We start from the raw sequence: 14,454 nt of genomic DNA, 5'->3' as shown, positions 1-14,454 counted from the left end.
GCCCTCAAAGAGGCGTCCTAAACGTCCTACGTAACTACGTTCCCTGGTTGTGATTGGTTCCTGGTGTAATGGCGTGCCCTCAAAGAGGCGTGCCCTCAAAGAGGCGTCCTAAACGTCCTACGTAACTACGTTCCCTGGTTGTGATTGGTTCCTGGTGTAATGGCGTGCCCTCAAAGAGGCGTGCCCTCAAAGAGGCGTCCTAAACGTCCTACGTAACTACGTTCCCTGGTTGTGATTGGTTCCTGGTGTAATGGCGTGCCCTCAAAGAGGCGTGCCCTCAAAGGGGCGTGCTAAACGTCCTACGTAGCTACGCTTCCCTGGTTGTGATTGGTTCCTGGTGCAGCAACATAGCCATGCCATTTTTGAGTGAACTACCCCTTTAGAGACATGTTGACATGCTTGTGGAACTGATATACCGTGTTGTGTACTAGAGAAAGTGTATCAGAAATGGATAAAACACGAAAAATAATAATATGCTGTGATGAATTCGTGCATGTACAACGTACGTAAGTAAGTACGTTTTTATTTATATAGCGCCTTTCACAGCACGAATGCACAAAGCGCTTAACAATACAAATAACACATAAAAAGGGAAGAAAGAGCGACATACAAAATACAATACATACAAAATACAAGGCAATTTCGACATACAAGATACATTACAAGGCAGTTACAAAATACAGTACGTACAATACGTCCCCCCCTCCTCCCCCCGGGTCCCTAGTTCTCTCTGGGAGGGGCGGACAGAAAGCACTGGAGGGCGGGGTTAAGCACAGTCGGCCACTTGTTGAACATTTCCGTCCATTTCCTTCGTGTCATTTGCCTCCATCGACTCGAGAGATTCATGATTGGATTTGTTCAGATGCTTTGGAGCCAATCAGGAGAACCGGGCGATCAAGAACCAGCGAGAGAACCGCACGGGTGAGGGGCACCGGGATCCGGCTGCAGGGGATTGGTTTGTTGTTGGCCAACCAAATTACTAACGGCACAAAATACAGGAATTAAAAACAAGGTTTGAAATAGTTTGTGACGGAGTCGCAAGGGAGAACCTTTGTGCTTTCATCACCTCAAAGTCAACACGGGCTAGGTTCTACTAGCCAACCACCCCCTGATAAAGTGTTTTAGGCCCAGCTAGCCGGGCTAACGGGCGGATTTTTACGCGAAATATTCAATACTAGCCATGCTAGTTAGCCTAGCCAGGGAACATGCTAGTTAGCCTAGCCAGGGAACATGCTAGTTGGTCTAGCCAGGAGAACATGCTAGTTAGCCTAGCCAGGAGAACATGCTAGTTGGCCTAGCCAGGAGAACATGCTAGTTAGCCTAGCCAGGAGAACATGCTAGTTAGCCTAGCCAGGAGAACATGCTAGTTAGCCTAGCCAGGGAACATGTTAGTTGGCCTAGCCAGGAGAACATGCTAGTTAGCCTAGCCAGGAGAACATGCTAGTTAGCCTAGCCAGGAGAACATGCTAGTTAGCCTAGCCAGGGAACATGCTAGTTGGTCTAGCCAGGAGAACATGCTAGTTGGCCTAGCCAGGAGAACATGCTAGTTGGCCTAGCCAGGAGAACATGCTAGTTAGCCTAGACAGGAGAACATGCTAGTTAGCCTAGACAGGAGAACATGCTAGTTGAGCTAGCCAGGAGAACATGCTAGTTGGTCTAGCCAGGAGAACATGCTAGTTGGCCTAGCCAGGAGAACATGCTAGTTGGCCTAGCCAGGAGAACATACTAGTTGGCCTAGCCAGGAGAACATGCTAGCTGGTCTAGCCAGGAGAACATGCTAGTTGGTCTAGCCAGGAGAACATGCTAGTTAGCCTAGCCAGGAGAACATGCTAGTTAGCCTAGCCAGGAGAACATGCTAGTTAGCCTAGACAGGAGAACATGCTAGTTGGCCTAGCCAGGAGAACATGCTAGTTAGCCTAGCCAGGAGAACATGCCAGTTAGCCTAGCCAGGAGAACATGCTAGTTAGCCTAGCCAGGAGAACATGCTAGTTAGCCTAGCCAGGAGAACATGCTAGTTAGCCTAGCCAGGAGAACATGCTAGTTGAGCTAGCCAGGAGAACATGCTAGTTGGCCTAGCCAGGAGAACATGCTAGTTGGCCTAGCCAGGAGAACATGCTAGTTAGCCTAGCCAGGAGAACATGCTAGTTGGCCTAGCCAGGAGAACATGCTAGTTAGCCTAGCCAGGAGAACATGCTAGCTGGTCTAGCCAGGAGAACATGCTAGTTAGCCTAGCCAGGAGAACATGCTAGTTGGGATGCTAGCCTAGCCAGGAGAACATGCTAGTTGGCCTAGCCAGGAGAACATGCTAGTTGGGATGCTAGCCTAGCCAGGAGAACATGCTAGTTAGCCTAGCCAGGAGAACATGCTAGTTGAGCTAGACAGGAGAACATGCTAGTTAGCCTAGACAGGAGAACATGCTAGTTGGCCTAGCCAGGAGAACATGCTAGTTAGCCTAGCCAGGGAACATGCTAGTTAGCCTAGCCAGGAGAACATGCTAGTTGGTCTAGCCAGGAGAACATGCTAGTTAGCCTAGCCAGGAGAACATGCTAGTTGGCCTAGCCAGGAGAACATGCTAGTTGGTCTAGCCAGGAGAACATGCTAGTTGGCCTAGCCAGGAGAACATGCTAGTTAGCCTAGCCAGGAGAACATAAACAATAGCTAAAGCCATCACTCAATTGAGAATTATGTTGTAAATATCAAACACAGACTCCAAATAATTAACACTCAATACAGCAAACAAAGGAGAAAGCTAAGGCTGGTGGTGCTAGCAATGCTAGCTAGTGAAGCTTGCTCGAGCCAAAAGAGACTGGAACAGGTTCAGCACAGAAATGTATGCTGCATATCATAGCTAATTTTAGATAACCAATCCAACCCCTTTCAAATCAAGACCATTGCTAGCTAGCCACCGTCAGCGCCATAGAGCAATGGCTGAGTGCTGTAGGATCTAACTTGGCTAGTTTACCAGTTCACCTTCCATAACCTCAAATCCTGACTTGCTACAGAGTTTAATTAGTCAGTCTGTAGCTAAACTAGCTCTGGAAATGTGTTGTTGACGTTTGCTGTTGGTGGTTTCTGTCTCCTTGTCAATAAACAGTTTGAGTGTCGCTTGAAGTGAAACCTCGGGCGTGCAGTGACCATGGAACAGTACACCGCCACCACTTCCACAGGCGAGCAGATCGTGGTGCAGACATCGAACGGACAGATCCAACAACAGGTCAGGCTTTGCCATACAGTAATACAGTTCTCAGTCTATAGTATATTGTGCCATAATGTTACGGGGACCTCAGTCCTTCCCTTGTGTACTGCTGCGTTGGATACTGTATGGTTTTAACCCAGTAGAGAGATTACAGATGTTTGTATTGTATTATGATCTTATATTTGATGTTTGAGTGGCTATATTGCCAGGGCTCTGTCATGGCCTCTGTACTGAACATATTTTGCCACAGGGCACAGTGACGACGGTGCAGTTGCAGACTGAGCCAGCTTCCTCAGTCCCGCAGGTTCAGACACTCCAGGTAGTGGTGGGATACCGTGGCCCCCAGCCTGTCCCACCCCCTGTCTTGTCCCCCTGCATGTTCCCCCAACCCCCTCTCCCGCCTGGTGCTGCAGTCTGCATTTCATCCTCCATAATAGTGTTGTGATTAGTGACCCTGCAAGGCTGCCGTACTCCCTGCATGATGTCACTTCCACCCTGCTGTCTGCACCTCCACAGATTCTAGTCTGGGTTTTTCATCCAAGTCGAAAGACTTGGATGTTATTATAACTTTGTCCCACAGGGGGGGTAGTTGTCCTACAGAAGTCAGTGGTTTGTTGATGGCTTCACCAGCCTATTTGCCTGGTTTGAAATCATCTCCAAATTACCACCTGACCGATCCCTAGGTCTCCTATGTCCATAATGATAATATCTTTTTAATTGTGTTCATGAAGACATGCAGAAAAGAGGTGCGCTGTCTGTCCCACCAGCATGTTAAAACATCTCATGCTGGAATGCTTTGTTATCTGCTGTCCCTCAGTCAAGGCTATGGGTCCTCTGTCCCTCAGTCAAGGCTATGGGTCCTCCGTCCCTCAGTCAAGACTATGGGTCCTCTGGTCCCTCAGTCAAGGCTATGGGTCCTCTGTCCCTCAGTCAAGGCTATGGGTCCTCTGTCCCTCGGTCAAGGCTATGGGTCCTCTGGTCCCTCAGTCAAGGCTATGGGTCTGATGTCCCTCAGTCAAGGCTATGGGTCCTCTGTCCCTCAGTCAAGGCTATGGGTCCTCTGTCCCTCAGTCAAGGCTATGGGTCCCTGGTCCCTCAGTCAAGACTATGGGTCCCTGGTCCCTCAGTCAAGACTATGGGTCCCTGGTCCCTCAGTCAAGGCTATGGGTCCCTGGTCCCTCAGTCAAGGCTATGGGTCCTCTGTCCCTCAGTCAAGGCTATGGGTCCTGGGTCCCTCAGTCAAGACTATGGGTCCTCTGTGTCACACATGCCTTGAAGCTCAACCCCTGTGTTATGTGGAATGCCCACTGCATGTAGCAGTTCAAGTTTGGTCATCCCCTGCCTCTGGTTGTAACCTTCTCTCTGCTACTCCCCTCCACCCCCAGGTGCAGGGCCAGCCTCTCATGGTGCAGGTGAGTGGGGGTCAGCTCATCACCTCCTCCGGCCAGCCCATCATGCTACAGTCCATGGGGGGGCAGGGGCAAACCATCATGCAGGTGCCCATGTCTGGAGGTCAGGGGCTCCAACAGGTGAGTGGATGGACCTGCCCTGCTGTCCGTTACACTAGAAACCTTTTATTCTATAGACTTATATCCCACCCTACTTTCTACTGATTGTGTGTATTAGTATATGATTGATTGGTTGATTGGTTAATTGGTTGATTGATTGGTTGGTTGGTTGGTTGGTTGATTGGTTGATTGATTGATTGATAGCCAGGTGACCTGACTATGATCTCTCCTGCAGATCCAGCTGGTGCAGCCGGGCCAGATCCAGCTACAGGGGGGTCAGACTCTCCAGGTCCAGGGTCAGCAGGGTCAGACCCAGCAGATCATCATCCAGCAGCCTCAAACCGCCATGACAGCCGGGCAGAACCAGGTAGAGTACCAGGTAGAGCAGGCACACACACACACACACACACACACACACACACACACACACACACATACAGAGACAGACGGCAACATCAATCAATAGGAGAGGTCCTTGTTGTGCAGTTTGATGGCAGCTGGCACAGAGGAGCGTAGAAACTGGTCTGTTCTACACCTGGGGGGGGAGGAGCCTGTCACTGAAGCTCCTCATCTGCTGCAGAGCATCATAGAGGGGGTGGGAGGGATGGACAACAATTAGAGCTCCCTATTCGGCAAGGCGCTGGACATTGCGCTGGGTTTGGAAACACAGTGGACTGTGAACATGGATGGTAACGTCTGCTGTGTGTTTCTCAGGGCCAGCAGCAGATCACACTGCAAGGACAGCAGCTGGCCCAGACCGCCGACGGACAGACCATCGTGTACCAGCCGGTCAACGCTGACGGCACCCTCCTCCAGCAAGGTACCCCTTCCTACAGCTGCACCCAGGGTCCCTGTGGGTAGTGTAGTTTTTACAGCTGGCACCCAGGGGCCCTGTGGGTAGTGTAGTTCTTTTCACCTAGAATTCTCCCTGTGAGCGTTCAGTTACTTAACGCCCCCTGTAGCATGACTTGATGCTCAGCGTGTGTGTGTGTGCGCGTGTGTGTGTGTGTGTGCGTGTGTGTGTGTGTGTTGTCGTCCGGTTCCTCCAGGTATGATCACCATCCCGGCCTCCAGCCTGGCGGGAGCTCAGATAGTTCAGGCGGGGAACAGCGCCAGCGGTGGTCAGGGCACCGTGACCGTGACCCTGCCCATGTCTGGGAACATGGTCAACACAGGGGGCATGGTCATGGTACGTCTCACCTACATACTGTGTGTGTGTGAGAGAGAGAGAGAGAGAGAGAGAGAGAGAGAGAGAGAGAGAGAGAGAGAGAGAGAGAGAGAGAGAGAGAGAGAGAGAGAGAGAGAGAGAGAGAGAGAGAGAGAGAGAGAGAGAGAGAGAGAGAGAGAGAGAGAGAGAGTCTGTGTGCGCGCGCTGGTGGTTGACGGTACTGCTGTGTGTGTTCCTGGAGCAGATGGTTCCTGGGGGAGGGTCTGTTCCCAGCATGCAGCGCATCCCCCTCCCCGGCACCGAGCTGCTGGAGGAGGAGCCTCTCTACGTCAACGCCAAGCAGTACCAGCGCATCCTGAAGAGACGGCAGGCCCGCGCCCGCCTGGAGGCCGAGGGAAAGATCCCCAAAGAGAGGAGGGTGAGTGAGGGGGGGCGGGGGGAGAGAGAGAGAGACCAGGAGCTGTTCTCTCTCTCACGTCTCTCACGCTTCACTGATTGGACGAGAGCCTAGAGGCATGAGGACGTATTCATATGTGAGACATGTTTGGAGAATATTCTAGAATCTAGTTAGCATGAAGATAAAGCTGCATTTACATACAAAAGCAGAGACGGTTTTTAAGCAGCGGTCGGAATGAAATTCGATCGTGTCATTTTGGAAATATGGAAAAACCCGTGACAAAATGGACGTTCAAACCTAGCGTCTTATCACAGCCGTTCTCTGACCTCTGACCGTGCATACCTGCAGTGCTCTTCTCTTCCTGACCTGGGTTCTCTCCCTCGACCCTCAGAAATACCTGCACGAGTCGCGGCACCGGCACGCCATGAAGAGGAAGAGGGGCGACGGCGGCCGGTTCTTCTCGCCGAAGGAGAAGGAGGAGATGGCGTTGGCCATGCAGGTGAGGGGGGAGCACGGCTGCTTCAAGCAAGAGGAGCACAGAGATTTCCAGCTCAACCCACACTGGACCACTCCATCTCTCTGACCTGCGCCCCCCTAGTCTCCTCCCCTCCGTCACCTCCCACCATTCCCCCCCCAAACCTCCTTTATAGGCGTCCTCCTCTCTGCCTGTCTCCGGTCACACTCAGCTACCTCATTTTGTATCAAATATTTTTTTTTATTTTTTTTATACCTTTTATTTCTAACTAGATACCTTCGTTTTAGTCTCATGTTTAACGTGGGCTGTTTCTGTTCTGTTGCTCTACTCCTTCCCTGGAAACCCATGCAGAATGTCTGTCCTCCATGCACACACCCCTGTCTGCATATGTAGGTCTCACATCCTGTAGGTCTCACATCCTGGTCCTCCAAGGTCCTAGATGCTGTGCTTTGCCCTCCCTCTGCTGTAGGAGCCGTTAGTGGCTGGTCTGAGTGCTGTGCTTTGCCCTCTCTCTGCTGTAGGAGCCGTTAGTGGCTGGTCTGAGTGCTGTGCTTTGCCCTCTCTCTGCTGTAGGAGCCGTTAGTGGCTGGTCTGAGTGCTGTGCTTTGCCATCTCTCTGCTGTAGGAGCCGTTAGTGGCTGGTCTGAGTGCTGTGCTTTGCCCTCTCTCTGCTGTAGGAGCCGTTAGTGGCTGGTCTGAGTGCTGTGCTTTGGCCCTCTCTCTGCTGTAGGAGCCGTTAGTGGCTGGTCTGAGTGTTCCTTCATTGCCGTTGTGCATCACTGCTGCACTGTTGTTGTTGTTGTTGTTGTTGTGGCTGTGTACTCATCTCTTAACACTTGTGTTCATTTAACAGTTGCAGGGCTAGGATGGGGAGGTGTTCAGGTACTGTACCATTTTCTCATGAAAAGAAAACAAATGCATTTTCCAATTCCAATGTTTTTTCCAATATAATGCATTACATGGTTGTATCTTGATTCTTGCAATCACACATATCATAAAGAATGTAGATATTGACCTCAACTCTCTACCTCCTTAGAGGCAAGGCAAGCAGCACTAGTGTCACTCATGTAGTATTTATATGTCCATTAAGCCTGAACTTCCAGCTCTTTTATTCATGGCCATGGGAAACGTATTGGGACATGGCTTTTACTGGCTGATTATCATATGGATGAGAAACTTGTGTGTTTCTGTATGACTCATGTTACCATTTTGAATGAGAATGACATTGCTGTTGCCATTTTTGTTGTTGTTACTCATTCTAATGCATTTATTTTTTATATGCATTTTGACGACTGTATCACGTTTTGCCCGTATTGTTTCTAGTTGAAATAAAGAGCTGGCTATTGTTTTTTTTCCATTTGCACCAAGGAATGTTCTTCATAACACACAATGGCATTAAACATGATGTAAAGTTGCACATATTTCACTTATTGTCCCTCCCAATAGCTACATGACATATCAACCCTATTACCATAACTCACAGAATAGAATATGAATCAACTGTGGCAATGGCTTGGAATAGAATAGAATACAATGACATCAGACTGACTGGCTGGTTGTGAAGATGGTGTGACTGGTTGAGATGGTGTGACTGGTTGAGATGGTGTAACTGGTTGGCTGGTTGTGGAGATGGTCTGGCTGGTTGTGGAGATGGTGTGACTGGTTGGCTGGTTGTGGAGATGGTCTGGCTGGTTGTGAAGATGGTGTGACTGGTTGGCTGGTTGTGGAGATGGTCTGACTGGTTGTGAAGATGGTGTGACTGGTTGGCTGGTTGTGGAGATGGTCTGGCTGGTTGTGGAGATGGTCTGGCTGGTTGTGGAGATGGTCTGGCTGGTTGGTTGAGATGGTCTGGCTGGTTGTGGAGATGGTCTGGTTGGTTGTGGAGATGGTCTGGCTGGTTTGATTGGCTGCTATAGATGCTAACGCTCTGCCTCCTCTCTCCATGTGCAGTCAGAGCAGCCCCAGGATGGACCCGAGGCAGTGGGGCAGATCAGCGGTGTTTCCTGACCTGTAGTTGCCCTGGGAGGCGGGTGTGTGTGTGTGTGTGAGGAAGATGTCCTGCATATCAGAGCGTCTTTCTGGGGACTGAACTGAGATGTCCACAAGCAGGCCCAGCTAAAAGAGACGGACGAGAGAAGAAGACATCACCGGCTCTTAGAGCACACCAGACGTCTTCTCAGTTCTTCAGAGTAACCATGGAAACACTAGAGAGCGAGCGGCCCTCTTGAAGGATCAGGACGATATCTTATTAAATAGTGATTTGTACAGATCCTGGTTTACAATGCTTTATGGAAGTTTCTTGTTTGTTTTTTTAATGCAGTTTAAGAATTATTTTAAACATTTGTGTCTAAGATCACAGTGACGTGATAGTTGCTCTTCCATGACCTGTGTTCTTACCAAGTTGTCTCATTTGTTACTGAGAGATTGTTTGTGAAAAGCAGTAATCTAAGGGCTATTACCCAAACACCTTTACAATTCCTTGAAGAGAAAAAAAACAAACGTTTTTTAATGTTTGAATCTTATTGCATGACTACTTGAATTAGTGTACATAGATGTGAAATGTTATCTTTTAGTGTGTTCCTGGACCACATCTCCGTTCCATTTTATATTCCTGAAACATGAATAAACCTATTCCAATGTAATCTGTGTGCGACCTCTTCACTACACCAGATGTAAACAGACAGATGCGCCCCCAGGTCACGTTTGAACAGTCAAACGGATTCAGAAAGTACAGTTCAAATGCTGCTCATTCTATTGCCAGTAAGTGTAAAGTAAAGTAAATAATGAGTAATTGTAGAAAGGGACATTTTCATCTTCCTCACGGGCGTCAATGGAGGCAGCAGCGTGTCCTCAGTCCTCTGGACCTCGTCCAGGTGTCCAGCTGGAGGGGGACGCTGGTGGATGGAGTGACCGGTCGTTCATACAGGCGAATGGCAGCATTGAGGTGTTTGGGAACTACAGTATTACAGTATGGCGGTAGACTGGGCCACGGACGGGCCACTTGTCCTGGATCACACGTCACTGTCTGGTTAGCTGGCAGGAAGTGACCTCAGGAGCAGACAGCTGCTCATAGCAGGCCATAGAGGAAGCACAGGTGACCAGGCGGAGGTGTGCTGGGTGACAGGACAGGGGTCAGGGTTTGTCTGGACCTGCTGAGATGGAGGAAGCACAGGTGACCAGGCGGAGGTGTACCTGGTGACAGGACAGGGGTCAGGGTTCGTCTGGACCTGCTGAGATGGAGGAAGCACAGGTGACCAGGTGGAGGTGTACCTGGTGACAGGACAGGGCTCCACCACAGCCCAGGATCAAGGCTGGGATCCAGGAGATGATGTGAATGATGAGGTGGTTGAGGTTGATAATATGTGCTGTTGATTAATATGTACTGTCCCTGTACAAATAAAATCGTAAATAATAAATAAATAAGTAGAGTAATTGAAATATTAACAGAATGCTACAACCAGGAAGTAAACGTAAATCTAACTAAGCCATCGGCACACTGCTGCAACATCCCAGACCTTGAACCTTTGGACAGTTCTTATTCCTTACCAAGAACACCAGGCTCCAACTCAGACAAGAAGACACAGCACAGTTTCTTTCAAGAAAATCTCACATGATGTGTCTAGGAGAGGGACGACCTTGACTGTTCCCATCTGGCCTGATACCAAGTCCCAGTCTGGAGGATGAGTACCGAGATGCACACCCTCTGTCAAGAGAGGGACTGGCTGAAATAGGATGAGTCGGCTGATCCTGGATCTGTGTGGGGGGGGCGGTGGCTCAGTGGTAGAGCGGGTCGTCCAATGATGACGTAGGGTCGGCGGTTCGAATCCCGCCTCCTCCTGTCCACATGTCGAAGTGTCCCTGGGCAAGACACTGAACCCCAAATTGCTCCCAATGAGCAGGCAAGCACATTGGTGTGTGAATGAGTGTGTGAATGGGTGAATGAGAGGCCATTGTAAAGCGCTTTGGATAAATAGTGCAGATATATATAAATGCAGTCCATTTACCATCTGTAGCATTACGCGCAAGAGCAGAGAGGCGTGTCAACCCGCGGCCCCGCCCACCACACATTTCAGGTGACAGCAGGAACAGACTGTACTGCGCACTGGACCTGGCTTACACGCTGGACCTGGCTTTAACAACAACTAGGCTACTAGTGCGTGACAAAGATTACATTCTCAGTTTCGCTGACAAGTAACGCGTTTGTTATTCTCGGTTTTTATAGTGTTTTGTATTGCAGTCTATATTCCTCCCCTGCTTCCTCTAAATATTTGGCTATAGGGCGCGGATACTGAAATAGTACAGCTTTCAGGGAATATCACCGTTTCGCTATTCAGGCTCTCAGGATGTCGGAGTCAGCAGGGGACCTGAAGTCGGAGGTGAAACAAGCCAGCAAAGCGGTGAAGGAGAGCGAGAACGTGTCGGAGAAATACTCATCCATGACGGTGAGCAAGAACAGCGAGATGGCCCTGGCCCTGGGGGACCTGTCCTCCTCCGCGTTCAGCTCGGTCCCCAGCATGGGGGACCTGTCCTCCTCCGCGTTCAGCTCGGTCCCCAGCATGGGGGACCTGTCCTCCTCCGCCTTCAGCTCTGTCCCCAGCATGGGGGACCTGTCCTCCTCCGCCTTCAGCTCGGTCCCCAGCGTGGCGCACAAACCTGTCAAGAAGGTAAGACGCAATAGACCAGGGTGAACTTCTCTTGGTTCATGTGGCATGTCCCAATCAGGATGTCCCATTTCCTGACGTCAATGCTGGCTATCAATTTACAGACTGTTTCGTCTAGCAGCAAGTCTGAAAGATCCCCCTCCCACTGCTAAAGCAAGGGGTTTCCACAGGGTGCATTATGTTTGTCCTTTGATTTGATTCAGGAACACACACACACACACACACACCTGTAGTCTACAATTACAGCTGTATGCAACTCAGGACCCTCTCTGCACACTGGAAAACCAGAGAGAGAGAGAGAGAGAGAGAGTAGTCTGAAGAGTGTCTTTGTACTGTGTCTAGGAACCTGTGGAAACCCTGATAACTGATTAACTTGGTGAAACTATAATTTCCTCCCCTCTCTCTCCCTCCCAAACACCCCTCTTAGTTAAAATGTTGACACAAAATCTCCCAAATCACCCCCCCCCCATCACAGGCCTGTTTGAGCCCTTTACAGGCTAATCCTAGGCTGTGCACTTGAGATTGAGATTATATGTTGGACTGAGAATATATCCTATTAATTACAAGACTGATTGGCAACACTTGGTCAGATTAAATATTTTCTCAATTTGCAAAACAATCCACATACAGTTCAGGCATATAATATTCCCTGGATTCCTGGTTTCATACGAGCGCTGAAGTGAAACACAATATTCTATTCTGTTTCATGAGAGATACTACGTTACATTACATTAGTCATTTAGCAGACACTTATATCCAAAGCAACTAACAATAATTGCATTTAACGTAGGAAAAGCCAATGTACTACTACTCGCCAGAACTCACAAGTGCATCTTCTCTCTAAAACAAGTGACTAAGAGCATAATCTAGTGCTGACGGCAAAGTGCAAGAATAGCTAACTAAAATACAATAAGTGCTTAGGAGGGAGGATCATGGTGATACTTCTTGAAGAGATGAGTTTTCAGCCTGCGATGAAAGATGGGCAGCGACTCCACCACTGCGGGGTCAGGACAGAGAACAGCGTGTCGATCGACCGCAGGGGCCTTGGAGTGACGGGGCGACCAGTCGCCCCGAGGAAGCAGAGCGTGGGGGGGGGGTGGGGGGGGTATAGGGTTTGACTCTGAAGGAGTGCGTCTGTCAAGGCAGTGCTTCCTCCCACTGAACCCACTCTAGATGGGGGCCAGGCCAGGCCGGGCTGAGCAGCGCAGAGAAACAGAATGAGCTCGCTAGATCAGGATGCTCTCACAAGGCTACAAAAATGAGGCGTGGCTCCACAAAGACTGAGAAAGTGTTGGGGTGTCATGTAGCCTCCTGGCCAAGGATACCCTGTCTGAACCCAGTCACCTGGCCACTCAGGTGTGGAGGAGGAGAGCTGGGGTCTGGGTCACTGACCAGGAGGAACCGTGGAGGAACCACCAGGATAAAGAAGGCTACAGGCCAAAGCTAACTCCTCTTACATGGCCAAGTCAAAGTGTAACGTAACTCTGTGGAATTGCAGCACATTCCTTCCGTCCAGGAAGAGAAGAACCTTTTCAGGGAATATCGTAACTGCTACTTCCTGGTTTGTGTGCATCATTGCTGTGACAGTGTCACCATCCCTCTGCTAAAGGAAGTAGGAAGGAATATTGCCCCTGGGAATGTTGGAAAACCAGTGTTATAGTTGCAGTTTTAGTAGCTTGAATAGATTTCTCTTCCTGCTAGCATTCTGTCTCAGTACACGCCACTGCGTTTCTATTGAAGGGTTAGGCGTCCATTGTGTGTCACCTAACAGCACTGGCATGTGTGTTGGTGGTGATGTGGCAACACGGCTTATCTAGACTCAGCTCTCTGTGCGTCCGGCTCACCTGTTGTTGCTTTAAGACCTGCAAGCTGATGACTGACTGATCCAGCATGCCGTGGTGTCCCCTACAGTATGTGACTTAACCCAGGATTTCAAAGGTTATTTATTTGTGTTATGGTTATTATTTAAGCTATGCTGGGGCTACATACAGTTACCTAATACATAGCCTTTGTAGCCTAATCTGTAGACTGTTTGTAGCAAGCAAAGTACTAATCGCTCCTAACCCCCCCCCAAGCTTGGCCCCTATTCAAAACAAGCGCTCCCCTCACAACTCAACCTGGCTCTTTATAGCTTTCAAACGGTTGCCGTGACGCTGGCTGTGATTGACACCTCAGTTCTGTCGGTTGAGACCCTCCTTTGTAGTCAGTCTGAGAAAGGTTAGCGCCACACTGGACCGGACCCGCACACAAAGAGGGCCTTGGGGTGACATTTGGGCCGGAATGTGAGATGTTGGGCTTTGTTGAAGCCCCATCTAGACCCCCTCCCTCGGTTCTTTTCTCTCCTCTGGGCCCCCGCACCCCCACTGGCGGCCAGCAGGGGACCGGACCGGTCTCAACCGTGTTTTATAGTGTATTACTTTCATGTCTACTGAAACAAACTAGGCCCGGATGTGCTGCTCACCCTTCGTCTGTAGTCAAACACAACATGTCTGCTATGTTCTGGGGGAGACGGGCATATCATGAACTAAATGGCCAATTACTGATTACTCCAGCAGGTATCAGAACTAGCAGATACGTTAATTGGATGGGCTAAACTGGAGTGATGGCAGATATACAGTATTTAGTTGGTCTCCATAGTGCTCCAGCTGGTATCAGAACTAGTAGGCCTAGTCCTGGTCTGACGATGAACATTAGGCATGGAATTTACAAACCATTACCCAGTGCTCATGTTTGTATTCCTGCCCGTGTCCTAGGCTAGCTACTGCTAGACATCAATACAAGGACCCCGCCGGCCTCTGCCAACTCCCAAGTAAGGGAAGATGAGACGTGTTTTTACTAGCGTCTGATTTATCCAACGGCTTGTCAGAGGCTTGGCTCCCCCACCGTAAACTCTCACACCCTCTCACACACTCTGACTAACATTATCAAGCAGTTACATCCTCCAGCCCTATAGAGGCCTGGTGTGCTACGCAAGCCTGAGACGCACTGTTTTACACACTTTAGTTTCATATTTTATTTATTTATTTAATTCATTAATTGTGTGTGTGTG

General features: G+C 49.6%; 2 protein-coding genes across 9 annotated transcripts in view; both read left to right on the top strand.

Annotated features, from left to right (window-relative positions):
* The first annotated feature begins 386 nt into the window (after positions 1-386).
* Positions 387-9,324, top strand: LOC311327534 (nuclear transcription factor Y subunit alpha-like). 6 transcript variants are annotated; one of them, XM_084460610.1, is made up of 10 exons: positions 814-921; positions 3,095-3,214; positions 4,582-4,725; positions 4,940-5,083; positions 5,419-5,524; positions 5,754-5,893; positions 6,117-6,290; positions 6,661-6,768; positions 7,598-7,626; positions 8,695-9,324. In XM_084460610.1, the coding sequence occupies exons 2-9, from the start codon at positions 3,137-3,139 to the stop codon at positions 7,607-7,609; spliced, it is 906 nt and encodes a 301-aa protein (XP_084316736.1). In that variant the 5' UTR covers positions 814-921; positions 3,095-3,136; the 3' UTR covers positions 7,610-7,626; positions 8,695-9,324. The 6 variants fall into 6 exon arrangements, 5 of the variants coding, with proteins under 5 accessions (XP_084316734.1, XP_084316736.1, XP_084316735.1 ...); XR_014631133.1 differs by having other exon boundaries at positions 6,661-7,626; XM_084460608.1 differs by lacking the exon at positions 814-921 and adding an exon at positions 387-506 and having other exon boundaries at positions 6,661-9,324.
* Positions 9,325-10,924: 1,600 nt separating this feature from the next.
* LOC311327479 (S-adenosylhomocysteine hydrolase-like protein 1) overlaps positions 10,925-14,454 on the top strand; it is a 13,666-nt gene continuing 10,136 nt past the window's right edge. The window contains exons 1-2 of one of the 3 annotated variants that reach the window (XM_084460532.1): positions 10,925-11,239; positions 11,372-11,408. In XM_084460532.1, coding sequence (XP_084316658.1) covers positions 11,088-11,239; positions 11,372-11,408 — 189 coding nt within the window. In that variant the 5' untranslated portion in view covers positions 10,925-11,087. Of the gene's footprint in view, positions 11,240-11,291; positions 11,409-14,454 lie in introns of those variants that run through there. The other 2 variants (XM_084460530.1, XM_084460529.1) reach the window with 2 other exon arrangements.

This window comes from Borostomias antarcticus (assembly GCF_949987555.1).
Source record: "Borostomias antarcticus genome assembly, chromosome: 33".
NCBI classification, from domain to species: domain Eukaryota; kingdom Metazoa; phylum Chordata; class Actinopteri; order Stomiiformes; family Stomiidae; genus Borostomias; species Borostomias antarcticus.
The sequence above is the reverse complement of the archived record's forward strand: the minus strand, read 5'-3'. Positions and strand labels throughout refer to the sequence as shown.